At 31.4% G+C, this 21,803-nt stretch overlaps 2 protein-coding genes across 2 annotated transcripts; both read left to right on the top strand.

Moving 5' to 3' along the window:
- The first annotated feature begins 2,295 nt into the window (after positions 1 to 2,295).
- On the top strand, positions 2,296 to 6,133 carry LOC105677305 (uncharacterized). Its single transcript, XM_067350551.1, has 7 exons — positions 2,296 to 2,678; positions 3,225 to 3,533; positions 3,604 to 3,757; positions 3,831 to 3,988; positions 4,438 to 4,551; positions 4,619 to 4,772; positions 4,854 to 6,133. The coding sequence occupies exons 1-7, from the start codon at positions 2,494 to 2,496 to the stop codon at positions 5,019 to 5,021; spliced, it is 1,242 nt and encodes a 413-aa protein (XP_067206652.1). The 5' UTR covers positions 2,296 to 2,493; the 3' UTR covers positions 5,022 to 6,133.
- A 13,870-nt stretch (positions 6,134 to 20,003) lies between these two features.
- LOC105677313 (small ribosomal subunit protein uS9) lies at positions 20,004 to 21,803 on the top strand. Its single transcript, XM_012375849.2, has 5 exons — positions 20,004 to 20,117; positions 20,207 to 20,251; positions 20,332 to 20,463; positions 20,705 to 20,819; positions 21,603 to 21,803. The coding sequence occupies exons 1-5, from the start codon at positions 20,109 to 20,111 to the stop codon at positions 21,746 to 21,748; spliced, it is 447 nt and encodes a 148-aa protein (XP_012231272.1). The 5' UTR covers positions 20,004 to 20,108; the 3' UTR covers positions 21,749 to 21,803.

A 21,803-nucleotide genomic window follows, 5' to 3' on the forward strand; every position in this document is an offset into this window, starting at 1 on the left:
GATAAGCGTGCATTTTATTGTCTTTCAAAATTCTATTAACGCTACTTGTAGATAAATTAAGTTCACGTGCTACAACTCGTATACTTTTTTGAGGATTATCTTCAAATGCTTGAAGAACAATTTCCTCATTTCGTACGTTTCGGGCAGTACGATCAATGCCACCAATTCCTTGCCTGTTCAATGATAATTGACCAGTGTGTCTCGCTCGATTAATTAATCTTAAATATACATTTACACTCGGCCGATTACGATGAGGAAAACGAATTCTTGCTCGCCAACGGCCGATACTTCAAAATAAGAGACTCTGAATTTGCCGTCCTCCGGTTCGATCTGCCCGGCTGGCCAGGCCATGGCTACATCGACCGTCTGTTTGGACTCTCGGTGATGGCGGCAACGTCTTTCGGCATCCGGTTGCACTGCTGTGCTCCCTCTATCTGGACCTTGTCGGGGCTTCCCCGTAACCTCGGTCCTGCAAAATTGGAGGATTGGTAACTGCTACTACAACAATGTTTAACGCGAGACTCGATACATAACCTTGGTTTCGTATGTTTTCCGGGCTTCCTCTTTACTGTCGAGGTCATCCTTCGAAATCCCACGGCGTTCGCTTCTTCTTGACGGTAGTTACACCAAACGATAAATTGGCCATACACTCTAACGCCAAAATCTTAAGTTTGTCGGTAGATTGTAATAATTAAATAAAAGAACAAGACCCGTCGAAACGGGAGAAATCGCTTCCTCCTCGACCGGGGAGACGCAACTCCAAATTCCACCCTCTTTGGCCGGGCTAGTGCCCTTGTGACGGGCGCGACGGAAAGCGTCACGTCACAATATACACATATATATATATATATATATACTAGGTGTTGGAATTAATTCGTAGCGTTTTACAAAAGATGGCATTAGCCAACTATTTATAGTCACACATACAAAAGTAAATATTCCCTAGGAAGCTACTGGTATAGCGCATCTTTACCAGTATATGACGTTTCGTTATTGTGTCCATAGCATTTGTCGTGCAGTGTCAAACATGTCGAAGTTCGTACCTGAAAAATCGTTTTTGCGGGGAGTGTTACTTCATTATTTCAATATGAAGAAAAGTGCCGCGGAAAGTCATCGCATTTTAGTGGATGTTTACGGTGAACATGCCCTGGCTGAGCAAACTTGCAGAAAGTGGTTTGCGCGGTTCAAAAATGGAAATTTTGACTTGGAAGACAAGGAACGTCCCGGTCAGCCGAAAAAGTTCGAAGATGAAGATTTGGTGACGTTGCTCGATGAAGACCCGGGCCAAACACTTCTGGAGTTATCCTCATCGCTTGGAGTCGACTTTTCGACGGTCAGTAAACGCCTTAAAGCCATAGGAATGGTACAAAAACAAGGAACGTGGGTCCCACATGAGTTAAAGCCAAGGGACGTCGAACGGCGTTTAGTCACCTGTGAGCTGCTGCTTCAACGGCAGGTAAGGAAAGGATTTTTGCATCGAATAGTCACTGGCGACGAAAAGTGGGTACTCTACGACAATCCCAAACGCAGAAAATCGTGGGGCTTTCCCGGTCATGCATCGATATCATCTCCCAAGCAGAATATTCATGGGAAGAAAATCATGTTGTGCATATGGTGGGATCAGCTGGGCGTTATCTATTATGAGTTGCTCCAACCGGGTGAAACCATCACTGGGGACCTCTACAGACGACAATTGATGCGTTTAAATCGAGCATTACAGGAAAAGCGGCCGCAATATAAAGATCGACATGACAAAGTAATTTTGCTCCATGACAATGCGAGACCTCATGTTTCGAAAGTCGTGAAAACTTATTTGGAAACGCTAAAATGGGAAGTTTTGCCTCACCCGCCATATTCCCCGGATATTGCTCCATCTGATTTTCATTTGTTCCGATCCATGGCGCATGGCTTATCAGAGCAGCACTTTGACAACTACGAAATGACTAAAAATTGGATCGATTCATTCATCGAATCTAAAGACGAAGAATTTTTCCGACGTGGTATCCGTGCTTTGCCAGAAAGATGGCAAAAAGTAGTGGATAACGATGGACAATACTTTGAATGACGCCACTGTAATGATACTTGCATAATAAACCACGAAATTTTGCAAAAAAACGCTACGAATTAATTCCAACACCTAGTATATATATATATATATATATTTATTTATTTATTAATAATAAATATACTATACTATATATTTTTTATTCTTCTGATTATAATTATATTATATTCATAACATCAACCAAAAAAATGACTGCTGTCCATCAGCGTTTTCGCATGCGCGAGAATTTAATACGCAGAGTTTGTTGTTATATATTTAACGCCAGTCTGGCATTAGCAGCCTACAGTATAGATGTCAGTGATCAGACCTCGGTGTATCATTCTAACAACTCTGATTCTAGGTTCTAGTGTAACGTTCAGTACACATATCGATTGTCATCCTGTAGTGTTCATATTCTCGTGTGATAACGTCCAATTAAAAAGACAAATATGTCTCTTCTATACCATTTACCGCTCGAAATGTTGGAAATAATTTTTAATTTATGTGATGTATATACTTTACTACAGCTCAACAGAGTATGCAAAAAATTTCATAAAATATCAGAAAATGTCTTAAATAAAAAAAGTAACCATTTGCTTGTTACGAATGAGGTGTCGAAAAAATTTTGTGAACGGTAAGTTAAATATAGCTTAATTCTTATTTGCATTTCAATTTATTCTAGAATTTTCTTTGTAACACGTAAACTGTCGAACCGATTTTTGATAATTTTTGCTTCATATTATTGTTCCTGTTCTATATTAAAATCACATAAGCGCTAATGTACCCCCTCTTTCATTTTTCAATCAATAGCTATAAGAAATTTATACATTATATCTGTCGACGTTACAATCTTCTCTGTACTTTTGCACCAAATAAATCGATAAAATCACACTCTTAGTCTGTATCAAAGCAATTATTAATAGAAAAGTGTTCTGAGATAACAAAAATATTTATATATTTTTTATAATATAATACAATATATGTTGATAAAACTTTTTTACACATATTAACATTAAGTCATAGCTTTTTGTCATATTTTTACTTGTGCAAAACTTGATTTAATTTTTTAAGCATGTCTTTTTAAAATACATTTTTATATTTACATATTATCAGTACGTACAATATTCACGATTTTACATAGGATCACATTGAAGAGCGTACGTTTTACTTTCTTTTGCAGATGTACAGCACTATTACCTTCGTATAATTCTAAATTTATTACGTATTACAACTGGAAATATGGATTAGCTCGTAAACATATCATATGTCACTTAGTTATAGATTCCATAGAAGATATGGGAGCCAGAAGAATGAACGGAAATCGCCTAAAAATGACTAAAAATACAGTTTGGTTTTATGACGGAAATATTCTGTCAGCTTTTAATCGTGCAGAAGACGGTAACATTATGGGAGGCATGATTCTTGGAAATTGTAACTGTCCATTTTCAAGCATTGCTTATTGCAATGATATAATTATAAGCGGCCACGTGTAAATATTTATTATAAATTTTGTTTTATGTTTATTTATTCCTTTTTAATGTTCACAAAAATTTTTGCAGAGATGGTAGTATTAGGCATTGGAGAATTGAATCATGGAAAAACATTAATAATATTCAACTATTAAAAGCACATTCCAATGTATATGATGAATACGTTTCGAACATAGAAGTAACAACGCAAAATATTATATCAAGTTCTTCAAATTTAATAAAAGTAAGATTAAAAAATTTGTAATTATGCTATGTTAATGTAGAATGTACAATGTAAAAAGTCCGTTTTTGTTTAGATACAGAAAAATACACTTGAAGATGATGATTCTGTGGAAAAAAAGAAACCAATTTATAGCGGCAAGAACTTGATTCATTCAATTTCATTAGATCCTACAGAAACAAAAGTTGCTGCTAGTACCGAAGAATCGTTTCTAATTTATGATATTAATAAACAGTAAATTATGTTTCAATTAATTCATCGATTTTTACAAATGTTCAATTAAACATTGACTATATTTGTACAGACACTATTATATAATCCGATTTAGTATTTATAATTCGTAATTATAACTAAATAAGTTATATAACATATTGGTAAGAGCCTATAAAAGAGCGGTGGTGGCCCACTGTGAAAAAGAGAGAGTTGTAATAAAGAAAATCTGTCTGATGTCTGTCTTCGTTTTTATAACATCTCTCATCATAACGGCAGTAAATGTAAAAATAAAACAGATAGTCTACTATTGCAATCCTTTGGCCGCATATTAGTTCTTAAAGGGAAAAGCTCACTCCAATATATTATATAGCCCGCTGACAAGAGAGGAGTTTGGTCTGCTTTCTCTAGTCTTCTAAGTTTTCATGTATGTTTGGAACAATATGCAATAAACTAATGTAAAGCTATTTTAGTTGTAAGGTAAGGGAGGAATGTATAGATGATCATACTTGTTACCAACTACTATGGCAAGATACTCACACTATTCTCATGTTGTATGAACCATATATTAAAAAAATGGATATAAGGTAATAAATCTTATTGTCAACATTAATTATCTATTTAATTTAGTTATATTTGTTACTGTGATTGTAGAACATTCGAATTTGTACGTACATGGGATGCTTCTGTCTTAAACAGTGATTATGAATTATATAGTCTCTCTTCAGATTATTTGTATACTATTATGACAGGGACGAATATTGGTACAGTACTTCTATGGGATCAAAGATCAACTGATTGCATTCTAGTTTGTATTACTTTTAAATTTTATGTATCTTGCAATGATCTTTATTAATAATCTATTATTAAAGGTCTTAAAAATTTTCAGACATTTAATATATATCCTATTCTTTTCAACCCAGTATTTTCTGTGGAATTTAATAGCACCCATATGTATGCTATTACAAAGCTAGATGGTGTGGTTGAATTTAATTTTAAAGAAGGTCACTATTATGACCGCGCTGAAAGAAAGAAGTATTTTAACAGTTTTATTTAAATAAAAAAAGTTGATTAACAATTTTTCTTCTATTATACTTTGATTGTTTATATAAATTATATACTTAATGTAATGAAATAAAAAATAAATGATATATCTTTGTATGTAATATATTTGCTTCAAAAATCCATATTTATCAAAATATAACATTAGCGTGTGCAAAATATATTAATCCGAAACAAAAGGGAGATTTTTATTTTTTTGCGCCGGCAATTAATTCACAAGCAAGCATGTCCAATCCGTCCAATAAACAACGTCAAAAGTATTTATAAAGTATTTATAAAAGTATTTATCTTAATTTTAAATTAAAGCAACAAACTTGTATGTTTAAAAAAATTTTTATATAGACTACGTTTTACGCTCGTTATTCCTACATTTGGAACAAATAACAATTGACGTGCTATGCGCGATATTCTCGCGTAAGAAATAAAAAAAAATATTCGAGTTATAGTTGTACGTACGGAATTTAAAAAATTTTAAAATTACGCATGTTTGCAAAAAAAATTTTTTTACGAACAAATTGTTATAAAGTAAAGATTGTACGTATGACAATAAAACATACAGTCAAAAATAATTTAATGAAATTTTTAAATAAATTATGCCAAAACTGACTGGAATATGTTGCACATTAGTTTACTAAACTTCATTTCGAGAAAAACGCAATTAAAATTTTAGGGCTGGTTATTACCAACTTTCTGGTAGACTTTAGAAACAAACATCTATAAATATGAGTAACTATTGCATCTATATATATATCAGTAGTTTGTTGATAATGATCACGTACAAATTAAATTATTATTAAAAGAAGTAATTTTACTCGTTATTCCAACTATCGATTACTAAGGATTACTGATATTTATTTTAGATAACCGAGAGATAAAGTCTATCAAAAAATTGGTATAATCGGCCCTTAATCTAAAATTGTCAGACCGTACTTAACATTAAAACGATATGTATAGATGTGAAATATTCTCCAAATATTCTTAAGAATTGCATCACTACTTTATAATTGCGTATACATTGCTAAATAAATACAATTAAGTAAATATTTTATATATTTCAGTTTTTACATTACAAGTTGTATTTTTACATTAAGAATTTTCTATTTTTTAACAAAGTAAGTATAAATATATACATAAAAATATATATATATATATATATATATATATATATATATATATATATATATATTATATAAATATTATATATTGCTTATGTTTAACCTGTTTTAAATTTATAAACTACGCTTATAATTTTATAAAGTATAACAATTTTATGAACAATCGACTCTTCGGTTCAGGGACAAAGTTTGTCAACAATTTATTCAACCCAATATTTCAGTTTAAGTTTCATTTCTTACATTTCTATGTGTATCTTAGTGGTATGTGTAGCCTGAACATTTATTGTACTTTAGATAATTTAAATTTATCTCTTTAGTAATTATTATATTATTAGAAGTTTCCGAACTATAATATTAATGTAATAATAATTATTGGTAAAATACAAGTATGTCAATTTAAATTTTCCAATTATACTTAACTTATAGAATTGATAATTCTTTCAGTATAATAAAAAAATTAATTTATTATTAACGAAATGCATGCTGTAACAAACGTAAGACGATTTCTTCACACAATTGAAAAATATTCAAGACAAATGCTTATTATGTCAGTTGATTATTTAATTAATAATTTCTTATTTGTTTGTTTAAATAATAACACAATGAGAAACTAACGCTTATCAGTTTAATTCGATAATCGTACAAGGTTTCTCAAATGTTTGCATCTATCCAAAATCTGTAAAAACTAAAATTATAACGACACATCTTTTAATTATTAAGTGAAAATATAACTGTAGAAATTAAAACGGTTTGAACGAATTTGAAATTAATTGTATTTTAAACACATTTCTAAAATTGCACATAATAATTTAGAATAATTAGTATAATTATAAGTAATTATAATTAGAGACTGAGTGTGGATGTTAATACACGGCATGTTATAACAATTGTTATACTTAAAATACATATGTATGTAAAAAAGACACTGTATTTAATTATTCTATAGAAAAATATTTAGTATGCCCCTAGTAAATAAAAAAATTTTTTTTAACAGAAAAATTGTAGCCATTATATAAATTTAAGTAGCATTAAAATAAAGTAAAACTTTCATTTGCATACAATTTAATTAAGAAAAAGTACGCTTTTTCGTGTGTTTGTGTATAAATATTCAATGTTATGCTTATGTAATGAAGTATTATAATTTCCTTGATAAATAAAAAGCTTTGCAATGTAAAAATTATATATGTTATTTTCTTCTTCATATTCTATTAATAACATTTTTCTCTGGAGTAACACAAAAAGTTGATTTTTTTAAAAACTCGACTATTGCGAAATATTTAATCATTGTTTTGTACAAGAAATGTTCTGTACAAGAAATTTTAAGGGTGGTTTTTCGAGTATAAGGGTGTCTTCCGACGCATGTATCGAATCAGTCTCTTTTGCATGTCGTGTGAGGGCCTCGGAATTTTCTCCGTGCAGAAGGAAAAGAGCGACAAATCATTTTTAGCTTGGCTAGAATTGTTTAAGTGATTTTGGGGGTGGGTTTTCGGGTATAAGGGTGTCTTCCGACGCATGTATCGGATCGGTCTCTTTTGTACTTTGTTTGTGGGTTTCAAAACTTCCTCCTTGCAAAAGGACAAGAGCGACAAATTATTTTTAAAAAATCGTTCCAGGAACGTTCCAAACTTCAACCAGCTGAGAGATTGCATTGTAAAAAAATTCGATAAATTTTACTATAACTCAAAGAAGATGTTAAAATACATATTAAAGTAAATTAAGAACAAAGTTTATAAAATTATTTTTGAAAAATTACATGCTTTATTTGTGCGATCTGACTAAATATTTTTCGAATACCTAATGATAAATTTTTTTAAATTTTTCAAGTATTTTGCCAACTAAATTAAATTAATCATTAAAAAAGTATTTTCATAAAACCGAAATAGTATAAAATAAATAAAAAAATTAAAGTATAATAATAATAATAACATTATATGAACAGAATATGTTATAAAATAAAAAATAAGCGTTGATAAATTTTGAATATGTGAATTACGTGAGTGTCCTATTGGCTAAATATATATTAAAATTAATCGTATTATTGAAAACTTAATTTATTTTATTAAAATTATATTTTTACTATCTTTCCGTATAGAAAATAAAAATTTAAGTTCAGTTAAAAATAAAACCAAAAGTACAACTGTGAAACGGCAATAGTCATTTAAATTTATCATAAATTTATTTAATAAATATAGCTCTTTAAATTAATACATTAATCATAATTTTATTACACGAGCTGGTAGAGCTAAAAGCTAGAATTTAATGCTCGCAATTATTATTTACATCATGTAGAAAAACCACAGAAGTTTCGGCCTTGGGCTTAGGCCATCTTCAGTGTGTAAGGTAAACAAACAATTTTTCGATAAACGATTTAGAAGTTACACAACGCAACGCCTTTAAAAAATTTTACATTTAATATTACTTAATACATATTTAAGATTGATCTCAAACGCAATTTCTTTGGTTATATAATTTTTATCGTTGTCTATATTTTCTGATTTTTCAATCTCGAGGATGGAACGCAAATCCATGTCTTTTTAATTTGATTTCTTTATAGTCATCTACTCCTATGCCGTTGCTAATTAAAATTAAGACCATATTGACTGCACCAACGTTTTCAGTGTGTATTAATTACATTACGTTTATTAAAAAGTATCCAAGAAGTGTCACTTCATTTTTCGTAACTAGTGACACTAGTTGTTTTGAATCATCAGTGAATACAAAATGATAAAATAAGGCTGGCTTGATGAGTAAGAATATGAAGACGTTATGAAAAATGAGGTGACGCTTTTTGGACACTCTTTCATTTTTCATTTTTGGACACTTTTTCGTTTTAACAAATTATGAATATTTGCTAATAACTTTAATGATTTTAAAAAATTAATAGAAAACTACATGGAGAAAATTTTATATCAAAAATTACTATAATAAGAGAAATTATAAGTTTAAATACTATGGCCATTATGTAAAAAACAGCAAAAATTTTTATAATCTCTTTATGATCCGCGACTACAGCCGTACATAGTAATTTTTTATATAAAATTTTCTCTGATAATTTAAATTCAGTTTTAATTTAATAAATTTACACTGATATTGATTAATCGAAACCAATGTGTCGAAACGTTCTTTGTTTGAAAATGTAAATTATTTGCACGATAATCTAGCGTGGGCACTTAGCCCTTCCGTTATTTGATAAACAAAAAAGTCTAGTTTGTATTATTGTTTCTTGTTTTAATTGTGACTTATGTAAATATGAAAAAGATTAAAATGTCTCAATTTTTCAATCCAGAAGTAGAAATCATTATTTCTTCTGGATTTCTACTTCTGGATTGAAAAATTGAGACATTTTAATCTTTTTCATATTTACATAAGTCACAATTAAAACAAGAAACAATAATACAAACTAGACTTTTTTGTTTATCAAATAACGGAAGGGCTAAGTGCCCACGCTAGATTATCGTGCAAATAATTTACATTTTCAAACAAAGAACGTTTCGACACATTGGTTTCGATTAATCAATATCAGTGTAAATTTATTAAATTAAAACTGAATTTAAATGTAAAGTTTATTAAACACAGTTTATTTGATCTATTTAAAAGTCACAAATTAAAGAAACAAATTATCGTTTCACATGCGGAAATCCCTCGTCAACTATTTCGTATTTTGTTCATGGAGTAAAACACCTCTTTGATTACACCTTCGTTGATTCGTATTTTCGGATCTATAGTTCTTCGCCGATCTAATGCTCGATTTCTTTCTGTAGCATTCTTCCTCTATAAAATTTGTACAATGTGTATCTTTTCTACTCCGAACTCACTACCTCAATATCAGTCATTACTCTATCGAATAATTGCCGAATTTCTTAGAATTTATTTTATTGTTTATCGATTGCTTAGGTACTTATCGATTTATCGATAACTTATCGATCGCTTACAGTTTTGACAGCAATTAATTAAAAATTTATCAGAATTTTCTTTGTTGTCTAAATTCTAAATTTCTTAAAATTACTTACAAAATTCTTTTTAAAAACAAGTAGACATATTAATGAATAATGTACCTTAAAAAGAATATGTAGATATTAGTCTTGTCATTAAAAATTTGTTAAGTTATGTAATATTTATACACTATACCTTGCATAAAAAAATGTTGATATTTTTTGTAAAAAACGACTTATCGATATCTCGCTGAAGTAAAAAAACATATATCACACTGACAAAGTTTGTAATGGAATATCTGACCAGCAATGCGCAAGAATTTTTTTTAACGATGCATGTTGTTAAATATCATACATATTCAATCTATTTAAAACTATAAAAAGAATTTTTTAATTAGGCTCAGTTTTTCAATTAAAACTTTAAAATGGTGATACACGCTTATTTATTGAGCCTTAGCTTGTTCTAGGTGCTATTTATTAATATATTTTACATGTGTTTGTCGTATATCTTACATCTAATTGTCGAACGTTTGTTTGTCGATGATCGCTGCTCGTGAATTGCCGACAGCTTTCTCCACATGTCATGAGCGGTATCACATACAGTCAGATATTCCATCTGTATCTCGTTACACGCTGTGATTATGAGAAATCGTGCCTCTTCTTCCACGCCACACGCTCAGCATTTCTCACCGCTGCATCCGCATCCATAGCCTCTTCAGGAAGCGTCTCACTTCCCTCGACAATCCTCATTAAATCGTTGTAGTCAAATAATCTTTTCATCTGAAATTTTCATGGTTGGAAATTTGTATCATCGAATTTCACGATGTTTCGCAGAGAAATCTCCTCACTAGCCATTTTTCACTCGACCACGCTTCTCAGACAACTCAAAAGAAAAAGTTTTAATGTTCACACGAAATATCACTTAAACTACCAATTATTATGTACTTATGCGTACTCTGGGCCCATAACCTGTTGGGTTTTAAGAGTATTTATTTTAATAATATAAGAAGCCTTACACGCGTCCGTCGTCACACAACTACCGTTACCACACACAATAAAGAAGAAGACAAGTGAGAGAGGAGAGGAAGAATAAAACAAAAGGAACTCTAATACAACAGCCTATCGCTGCCACTTCCTCACCTCACAGTCGCGCAAGAATTTAAATTCTAAATTATTTCAACATATTTAATATTTAATAAATATTTTATTATTTCAATTAAATTTCTTTCAATCAAATTTTGATCAGTTTTATTTATACATTTTATGTATATTTTATGTATGTTTATTTTAAATTTGCACCTTGAATAATGTATCAATTACTTTTCATATTGGTAATATATAAAAAATTTAGATAATTATTTAAATATAAATATATTGGAGTGATTTTTTTTAGAACATGGCCAGACCTTATCATTTATGAATTTTTATGTTATATACATATATATGACGTGAGTCTGGTATTAGCAGTCTACAGTATAAATGTCAGTGATCAAGCCCCGGTGTATCGTCCTAGCAACTCTGATTCCAGGTTCTAGTGTAGCGTTCAGTGGTGTGCATATGCCGATTGTCATATTGTAGTGTTCATATTCTCGTGTGATAACGTCCAATTAAGAAGACAAATATGTCTCTTTTAGACACTTTACCGGACGAAATATTCCAAATAATTTTCAATTTATGTGATGTATATACTTTACTACAGCTCGACAGTGTATGCAAAAAATTTTGTGAAATATTAAAAGAGGTCTTCGATAAAAAAAGTAACCATTTGCTTGTTACGAATGAGGTGTCGAAAAAATTTTGTGAACGGTAAGTTAAATATAGCTTATATTTTATTTGTATTTCAATTTATTCTAGAATTTTCTTTGTAACACGTAATCTGTCAAACCGATTTTTGATAAATTTTACTTTATATTATTGTTCCTACTCTGTCTTAAAATCACGTGTTTGTTGATGATTCTCAGTATTATATTTCTGCAAGTAACGACTTTTGCCAATATATGTATTTTCTATAGTTTTTCTATCTGTCTTTACCGCGGTTTATTTACATCACATCTCCATTCTTTCATACACGCACATCAGCGCTAATGTGCCCTCTTTTTCATTTTTTAATCAATACAAATCAAAAATATATACATTATATCTGTTGACGTTACAATCTTCTCTGTACTTTTGCACAAAATAAATTGATAAAATCACACTTTTAATCTCCATCAAAGCAATTATTAATAGAAAAATATTCTCAGATAACAAAAATATTTTTTTTTTAAATAAGGTACAAAATATGTTGGTAAATATTTTTCATACATATTAACGTTAAGTCATAGCTTTTTGTCATATTTTTAATTCTGCAAAACATGATTTGATTTTTTAAGCATGTCTTTTTAAAATACATTTTTATATTTACATATTATCAGTACTTAAAATATTCACGATTTTACATAAGATTACATTGAAGAACGTACGTCTTACTTTCTTTTACAGATGTAAACCACTATTATTTTCGTATAATTCTAAATTTATTACGCATTACAACTAGAAATATAAAATAGCTCTCACTCAAAAAAATATTTCGCTGATGTAGTTAGATTTCTAGATATTGCAACAAGAATGTATCGCTATTTTTCGTATCTGTGAAAACATTGTTTGTCACATATAGAATTTATAGCAGTAATGTTCTAGCAATACCTAGCTCCTGAAAAATTTAGGTACCATTGCTAAATGTTATTCATTGCATGATCTAACACGTGATTGATCTTATATAAATAGGCGCTTTAGAGAAACTTTCTTTTTAAAGTTCACAAACAATACAGATATATATTCTGTTTCTATCATCTAAACTGATTAAGTAATTACATATGCAATATCACAACAGTTGCTAATCATTTATCTGTTTTAGTTAATTTTTTACACCTAGAAAATTTTAGCTATTATTGCAAGATCATTTTTTTGAGTGCTTAGACATGTCATGTATGACTTAGTTAGAGGTTCCATAGAAACTACGAAAGACATGGGAATGAACAGAAAAGTCCTAAAAATGACTAAAAATACAATTTGCTTTTATGACAACAAGACTCTTTCAGCTTGTAATCGTGCAAAGAACGGTAACATTACGAGAAACATAATACGTGGAACTTGTAACTGTGAATTTTCAAGCATTGCTTATTGCAATAATATAATTATAAACGGTCACGTGTAAATATTAATTTATAAATTTTGTTTTTTGTTTATTTTTATTTTTTTATTTTTCATAAAAATTCTTGAAGAGATGATAGTATTCGGCACTGGAGAATTAAATCACGGAATAACATTAATTAATCTTCAACAATTAAGAGCACATTCCAATATATATGGTGAAGACGTTTCGAACATAAAAGCAACAACGCAACATATTATACCAAGTTCTTCAAATTTTATTAAGGTAAGATTAAGAAATTTTTAATTATGCTATGTTAATGTAGTATGTAAAAAGTCCGTTTTTGTTTGGAAGAAAAATACACTTGACGATGATGGTCCTGCGGAAGAAAACGAAACAATTTATTGCGGTGAGAAATTGATTCAGTCAATTTCATTAGATTCTACAGAAACAAAAGTTGCTGCTAGTGCAGGAGAATCGCTTCTAATTTATGATATTAATAAAAAGTAAGTTATGTTTCAATTAATTAATCGATATCTACAAATGTTAAGTTAAACGTTGAGTATGTTTGTACAGGCAATATTATATGATCCGATTTAGTATTTATAATTCGTAATTATAACTTAATAAGTTATGTAACATACTGGTGAGAGCCTTTTAGAAGCGGTGGTGACCCACTGCAGAAAAAAGAGTGTTGTATTAGAGAAAATCTGTCTGATATCTGTCTGTGTTTTTATAATATCCCCCATCATAACGGTAGTAAATGTGGAAAGAAAACAGCTACTCTAGTATTGCAATCTTTTGGCCGCAAACTACATATTAATTCTTACGGGAAAGACTCACTCCAGTATATTATATAGCCCGATGACAGGAGAGGAGTTTAATGTCCTTTCTCTAGTCTTCTAGGTTTTTATGTATATTGGGAATAATATGCAATAAACTAATGTAAAGCTATTTTAGTTGTGAGGTAATGGATAAACGTATAACTGATAATACTTGTTCCCAACTACTATGGCAAGATCCTCACACTATTCTCATGCTGTATAAACATCAGGTGATAAAAATGGATACAAGGTAATAAATTTTATTGTTGACATTAATTAGCCATTCAATTTAATTATATTCGTTACTGTGATTTTAGAACATACGAATTTGTACGTGAATGGAATGTTCCTTTCTTTAACGAAAATCGTGCATTACGTTGTTTCTCTTCAGATAATTTGTATACTATTATAACAGGGACGAATTTTGGTTTAATACTTCTATGGGATCAAAGATTTAATAATTTCATTGAAGTTTGTATTACTTTTAAATTTTATGTGCAATAACCTTTATTAATAACGTATTATTTACTGTCTTAAAAATTTTCAGTGTTATTCTGTAAGTACTGTTCCTTTCCAACCTGTATTTTCTGTGGACTTTGATAGCATCCATATGTATGCTATGACAGAACTAGATGGTGTGATTGAACTTAATTTTAAGGAAAAACGCTGTGACTACCGCTCTGAAAGGAAAGACTATTTTAGCAATTTTATTTAAATAAAAAAAGTTGACTAACAATTTTTCTTCTATTATACTTTGATTGTTTACATATATTATATACTTAATGTCATGAAACAGAAAATAAATGGTATATCTTTGTATGTAATGTCTCCTTCAAAAATCCATGTTTTTCAAAATATAACATTAGCGTGTGGAAAAACTATTTGTCCAAAACAAAAAAAGATTTTTAATTTTTTGCGCTGACAATTAATTTACAGCAAGCATGTCTACCCGTTCAATAAACAATGTCTAAAGTATTTATAAAAATAATTTTGTTTAAATGCAACAAACTTGTTTGTTTAAAAAAATTATTATGTAGACTGCGTGTTACGTTAGTTATTCCTACATTAAAAACAAATAACAATTAACACGCTATGCGCATTATTCCTGCGTAAGGAATAAAAAAAAATATTGTACTTATAGTCGTATAAAATTTAAAAAATTAAAAAATTTTAAAACTTACGCATGTTTGCAAAAAAAAATTTTTTTTTAAGAACAAATTGTTATAAAGTAAAGATTGTACGTATGACGATAAGACATACTGTCAAAAATAATTTAATAAAAATTTTTAATAAATTAGACCACAACTAACTGGAATATGTTGTACATTAGTTTAATAAACTTCTTTTTTAGAAAAACGCAATTAAAGTTTTAGGGCCGGTTATTACCAACTTTCTGGTAGACTTTAGAAACAAACATCAATAAATATCAGTAACTGTTGCATCAATAAATATCAGCAATTTGTTGATAATGTTCACCTACGAATTAAATTCTTATTACCACGAAAAAAAATTAATAAAAAGTAAGTTATGTTTCAATTAATTAATCGATTTCTACAAATGTTTGATTAAACGTTGGCTATGTTTGTACAGACACTAATATATGATCCGATTTAGTATTTATAATTCGTAATTATAACTGTAACGGTGCAGCCCGCAAGCTGCATCGTTATGGCTACGGACCGTCTATCGTCCGTAACCCACCAAGGGCGCATCGAGCGCCGATAAAGCTTCATCAAAAACAACGGCGGTCAATCGCCGAAACGGACCCCCACATCCGACCGTTCCGAAATTCCGTTAGTGGGGGCCCGCCGCCGAAACCGCCGATACTTACCAGTGTTGCGATATGGGACCGGTTGTATGCGCATGTGCGGCAATGCGGCGTCAGTACAGTGTCTCATACAAATTAAACAAGGCACCGTTACCCCGCTACATTAAAAATATTTCTAAATTTTTTGAAATTGATTAAAATTTTTTACTTCTTGGTTTTTTAGCTGCTGGCTCCGTAGATTCCATGCTTGTAAATAAATAAATCTTACCTTATTTGTAGTCACCACACCTTCTCATGTCAAAACGTCCCGCCATACGGTCAACACATAATATATAACGGCACTGGATCTCCATCACCGCACATGCGCAGAGCCGCACATGCGCATACAACCGGTCCCATATCGCAACACTGATGCTTACCGGTCCGAAGCCAGTCGGCCGCCAGCCGGGTATAAAAGAGGCCCGGCTGTACGTCTTCTCACCAGATCCTGTTCGCTGCTAGACAGCGAACATCACTCTATGAGCGTTCTCGTAGTCCGACCGAGCGTACTCGGCTTCTATGCCTTTTTCCAGCACACGAGCGTTCTCGTGTACCGCCGAGCGTCCTCGGTATTCTTGCCTCAGCATATGAGTGTACTCGTATACCCGCCGAGCGTACTCGACTCCTCTAGGCACCGATCTTCGTACAGCGGGCATTCCCGCGTACCTAGCCGGATCGCCGTTCTAATTCCGCCTTCGTACGAACGTCCTCGTACTCCCGCCGAGCGCACTCGGCCTCTCTAGGCACCGATCTTTGTGCAACAGACATTCCCGTGCACCTAGCCGGATTGCCGTTCTATTTCCGCCTTCGTACGAGCGTTCTCGTACTCCCGCCGAGCGTAATCGGCTTCCTGATCCATATATCGCGTTTCTTCGCCGGGATTTCGAATCATAATCCGTCCGGCAGGCAAAACCGCGTCGACCAATCCGCGCCGCCAAGCAGTCCGCATCGATCTATTATCGAACGGACTCGCGACACTCTACGAACGCACTCACCGACAGGCGCTCCGTCGTGTGCCAACCGCAAGATCTATAGAGAGAAGGTTACCTCAGGCCAAGATCTATAGAGAGAAGGTTACCTCAAGCAAACCGGTTGTGGGCGAGGGACGATGAAATAAGGGGGGAGCTAGAACAGCTTGTTGGCGAGGGGCGACGAAGGAAGGGGGGAGCTAGAAACAGCTTGTTGGCGAGGGGCGACAAAGGAAGGGGAGAGCATAATGATCTCATCGTCAAACAGTAGCTGTCTCTCTCGCACGCTTTAGTGTTTTCTCTCTCGCTCCTTTAATATAGAAATGCTTTGAGTTTTTATCGAAAAAATACTTTTATTTTGTAAAATATTGATAGCACTGGAAATTGCGTAATAAAAATTGAAAAGTAAATTAGAAAAGCGCTATAAATTACATATATTGCAAATTATAGCGCTAGATATTTAACGTTTATAATGTTAAATATCGTTGCAACAGATGCATTTGTAATACAAATTGCTTTGTACTCGTATTTAGACTGTAATATCAATGAAAATAAAATATAATTTGGAGATATACACAAAAAACATCATTTGTAAAGTAGTAAAATAAAAGAAAAAATAGTACATATTTAAAAATTATTTTTAAAATAATATTTACTGTTTATATGCATTAGTTACAAAAGAAATACTATAAAGAAATTTATTTTTTATATTTAATTGTAAAAACCTCAAAAATTGTCAAGAAATTGTAACTAAAATTCATAAATGTAAGTACAATTCTAGGATAATATAAAAAGCATCATACACAAATTTATTATGATACAAACTTAAATAATGAAATTGTAATATATGTTTCAACATTGCAAATGTGAATATTTATATGATAAAATTTACAAAGTGTTAACAATTTTCAAATATTTGCTAATAAAATATTATTGAAATGTTTCTGTTGAAATCTTAAAATAATTCTTTAAAACCAATATGATGGGGTATATATTAGGGATCATTAAAAATATGCGGCAACATTGTGATTATAAAATTTTATAAGTATCTATAATAAAAATTAAGTATAATAAATATAATAAGTATACAGGGTGTCTGGCAATAATCGCCCCACCGGTCATGTACAGGTAGAGGAGGTCAAATCGAGTAGAAAAGTCCTTTACCATTTTTTGATTTTTGTAATAAGTACTAAGTAATTAACGAAAAAAGATTGGTGAATCCGTGCAAGTAAAGCGCGCGCAGCGAGAAGAACATCCCACTGCTATGCGATCACTAGGCGCGCGATGAAGCGTTGGGAGGAGCGCTCTACAAATGACAATGGCAACATACGAGCGGCGCGTAACGCTAGATCCTTGTGTCCTAGTGATCGCGTAGCAGTGGGACGTCCTTCTCACCGCGCGCGCTTTACTCGCGCGGATTCGCCGATCTTTTTTCGTTAATTACTCAGTACTTATTATAAAAATTAAAAAATGGTAAAGGACTTTTCTACTCGATTTGATCTCCTCTACCTGTATATGACCGGTGGGGCGATTATTGCCAGACACCCTGTATAAGTATAATAATAAAATTTTTATAAGTATCTATAATAATAAAAATACATATATATATGTTGTATTAAAATCTGTTAATATAAAGAAATTTATTTGCGTTAAATTAATTAATAATTTTTTTATATTAACAGATTAATATAACATATATGTATTTTTATTATTATAGATACTTATAAAAATTGTATTATTATACTTATATACTTATTATATTTATTATACTTAATTTTTATTATAGATACTTATAAAATTTTATAATCACAATGTTGCCGCATATTTAATGATCCCTAATATATACCCCATCATATTGGTTTTAAAGAATTATTTTAAGATTTCAACAGAAACATTTCAATAATATTTTATTAGCAAATATTTGAAAATTATTAACACTTTGTAAATTTTATCATATAAATATTCACATTTGCAATGTTGAAACATATATTACAATTTCGTTATTTAAGTTTGTATCATAATAAATTTGTGTATGATGTTTTTTATATTATCTTAGAATTGTACTTACATTTATGAATTTTAGTTACAATTTCTTGACAATTTTTGAGGTTTTTACAATTAAATATAAAAAATAAATTTCTTTATAGTATTTCTTTTGTAAATAATGCATATAAACAGTAAATATTATTTTAAAAATAATTTTTAAATATGTACTATTTTTTCTTTTATTTTACTACTTTACAAATGATGTTTTTTGTGTATATCTCCAAATTATATTTTATTTTCATTGATATTACAGTCTAAATACGAGTACAAAGCAATTTGTATTACAAATGCATCTGTTGCAACGATATTTAACATTATAAACGTTAAATATCTAGCGCTATAATTTGCAATATATGTAATTTATAGCGCTTTTCTAATTTACTTTTCAATTTTTATTACGCAATTTCCAGTGCTATCAATATTTTACAAAATAAAAGTATTTTTTCGATAAAAACTCAAAGCATTTCTATATTAAAGGAGCGAGAGAGAAAACACTAAAGCGTGCGAGAGAGACAGCTACTGTTTGACGAGAGATCATCATGCTTTCCCCTTCCTTTATCGCCCCTCGCCTACAAGCTGTTTCTAGCTCCCCCCTTACTTCGTCGCCCCTCGCCAACAAGCTGTTCTAGCTTCCCCCTTACTTCATCGTCCCTCGCCCACAACCGGTTTGCCTGAGGTAATCTTCTCTCTATAGATCTTGGCTCTGCCCTGAATCAGCATGATATGCTGCGTTCGGAAATTCACTGCCAGTACTGAAAATCTACAATATACGTAACATAAACTATAGATTTCCAGTACTGGCAGTGAATTTTGAAACGCATCCACACGACCCTTTTGCTAGATTCACATTGGGTCCGATTTCCGACGTCTGATATTCAATAATAGCGTTTTCGATTATACAGGATTTGAACGACCCAAGATTGGTTAATGACGTCATTGCAACCTCTCCACCAATGAAAGACTTGCATTTATAGTAAAATAGTGATTGATCAACCCTAGATCGTTCAAACCCCGTTTATTCGAAAACGCTATAAGAGAAATTGTTTTATATAAAACAATTTTTTTTATTGGATATTGGACGTCATATGTCGGAAATCGGACTCTATGTGAATCCAGCATTTGGTTTACGTCATTTCCTATAACACGAACGCAGGTGCAGAAGTGCAGCGAGTGGAGCGAGTGCAGCGAGTGTAAGCAAATGATGAACCTCATGTTGTAATCTATTTCCTTTCTAGAGTATACTGCTGCTAGATCAAGATGCAAAAAGTTAGTGTAACATTTCTACTATTGGAATTATATCGATTTCAAGAAAAAGAACCATTAATTAGATTTGTAACGCATAATTTTCTTTTCAGAAACAAAAGGAGCCAATCCAGTCCGTGCAAGTCTTCGGACGCAAGGTGAGTTATAATGATGAGAGTAAGGTTAGATACACGCGTGCTTATATTAAGTGTCTAATACAAACTTACGTACGTTGCAGAAAAGCGCGACCGCAGTCGCCTATTGCAAGCGTGGACGTGGAAATCTCCGTGTGAATGGCCGACCATTAGAGTTGGTGGAACCTAGAGTATTACAATACAAATTGCAGGAACCTATCCTACTGTTGGGCAAAGTGAGTGACACGTAGAAGTAAAGATTTTTCAAACTAATGACTGAAAAGATTAATGTCAGTATAAATTTTTTTTTAATTTTGAATCTGTCACTTCTATTTATAAATACTTGTACACGTAGTGATTTATTTTGTAATATATATTTTTTCTAAATATTGCTCATGATAGCTTATGATTAGAAATGGATTCACATAAACCAGATGTAGTTTTTGTCAAAGATATATTATCCTATTTGTATTTCAGGAAAAGTTCTCTGGAGTTGATATTAGAGTGAGAGTAAACGGTGGTGGTCATGTGGCACAGATTTATGCTATTCGCCAAGCAATTTCTAAAGCACTAGTTGCATATTATCAAAAATGTAAGTACAATTGTTAAATTGATCTTTTATAGTTTTGTTGTTTTGTTGTACATGATATAATACTTTATACAATCCCATGTATAATTTTGCAAACAATTGGAGCAATGCGTGATTGTAATTAGCAAACTGGTATTTTTTTTAATTTCTTAGATCAGAGATGGGAATTAGTTGCAACTTTCAGCTCGATTTTCTGATTGACACCTCCTGCCTTCTCCTTGCCGCTCGCATGCTAGCAACGAGTCGTCAAACGCGCTAACAACGCGCGTAACTAAGGTGCGTGATATTTAGCCTCAGGAATGTCCATATCACAAATATAATAAGATAATAAATATGGGATAAATGTAGGTTTCCACCTGTGAGGTACTATTGTTGAAGAACACGTCAATAATAGTACCTCACACGTAATGTGGAAATCTATTGTTCCATATTTATTATCTTGTTGCATTTGTGATATGGACATTCCTGGGGCTGACAATGAGTATCACATATCTTAGTTACGGACGTTGTTAGCGCGTTTGGTGACTCGTTGCTAGCATGCGAGCAGCAAGGAGGAAACAGTAGGCGTCAATCAGAAAATCGAAAGTTGCAACTAATTCCCATCTCTGTCTTAGATAACAAGTAATATATTGTTATATTTATCTTATTCAATAGCATTACAATAAGGACAAATACTTAATATTAACTTATTTATTGAAATTAATTTGGATTTCAAAGTGTTGATATTTGATTATTGAGCCCCAATTATTGAATTTATTAGGTTATAATAATATGATTTTATTTTAGATGTTGATGAAGCCAGTAAAAAGGAGGTAAAGGATATTCTTATTCAGTATGATCGTACTCTCCTTGTTGCTGATCCAAGAAGGTGTGAGCCAAAGAAATTTGGTGGTCCAGGTGCTAGAGCACGATACCAGAAATCGTATCGTTAATTTCAACAAATTTTACATTCTTTTTTGTTGAATAAAGAAAAATGTTAAAATCCAA

This window comes from Linepithema humile, chromosome 2 (genome assembly GCF_040581485.1).
Source record: "Linepithema humile isolate Giens D197 chromosome 2, Lhum_UNIL_v1.0, whole genome shotgun sequence".
In the NCBI taxonomy this organism is placed as follows: Eukaryota; Metazoa; Arthropoda; class Insecta; order Hymenoptera; family Formicidae; genus Linepithema; species Linepithema humile.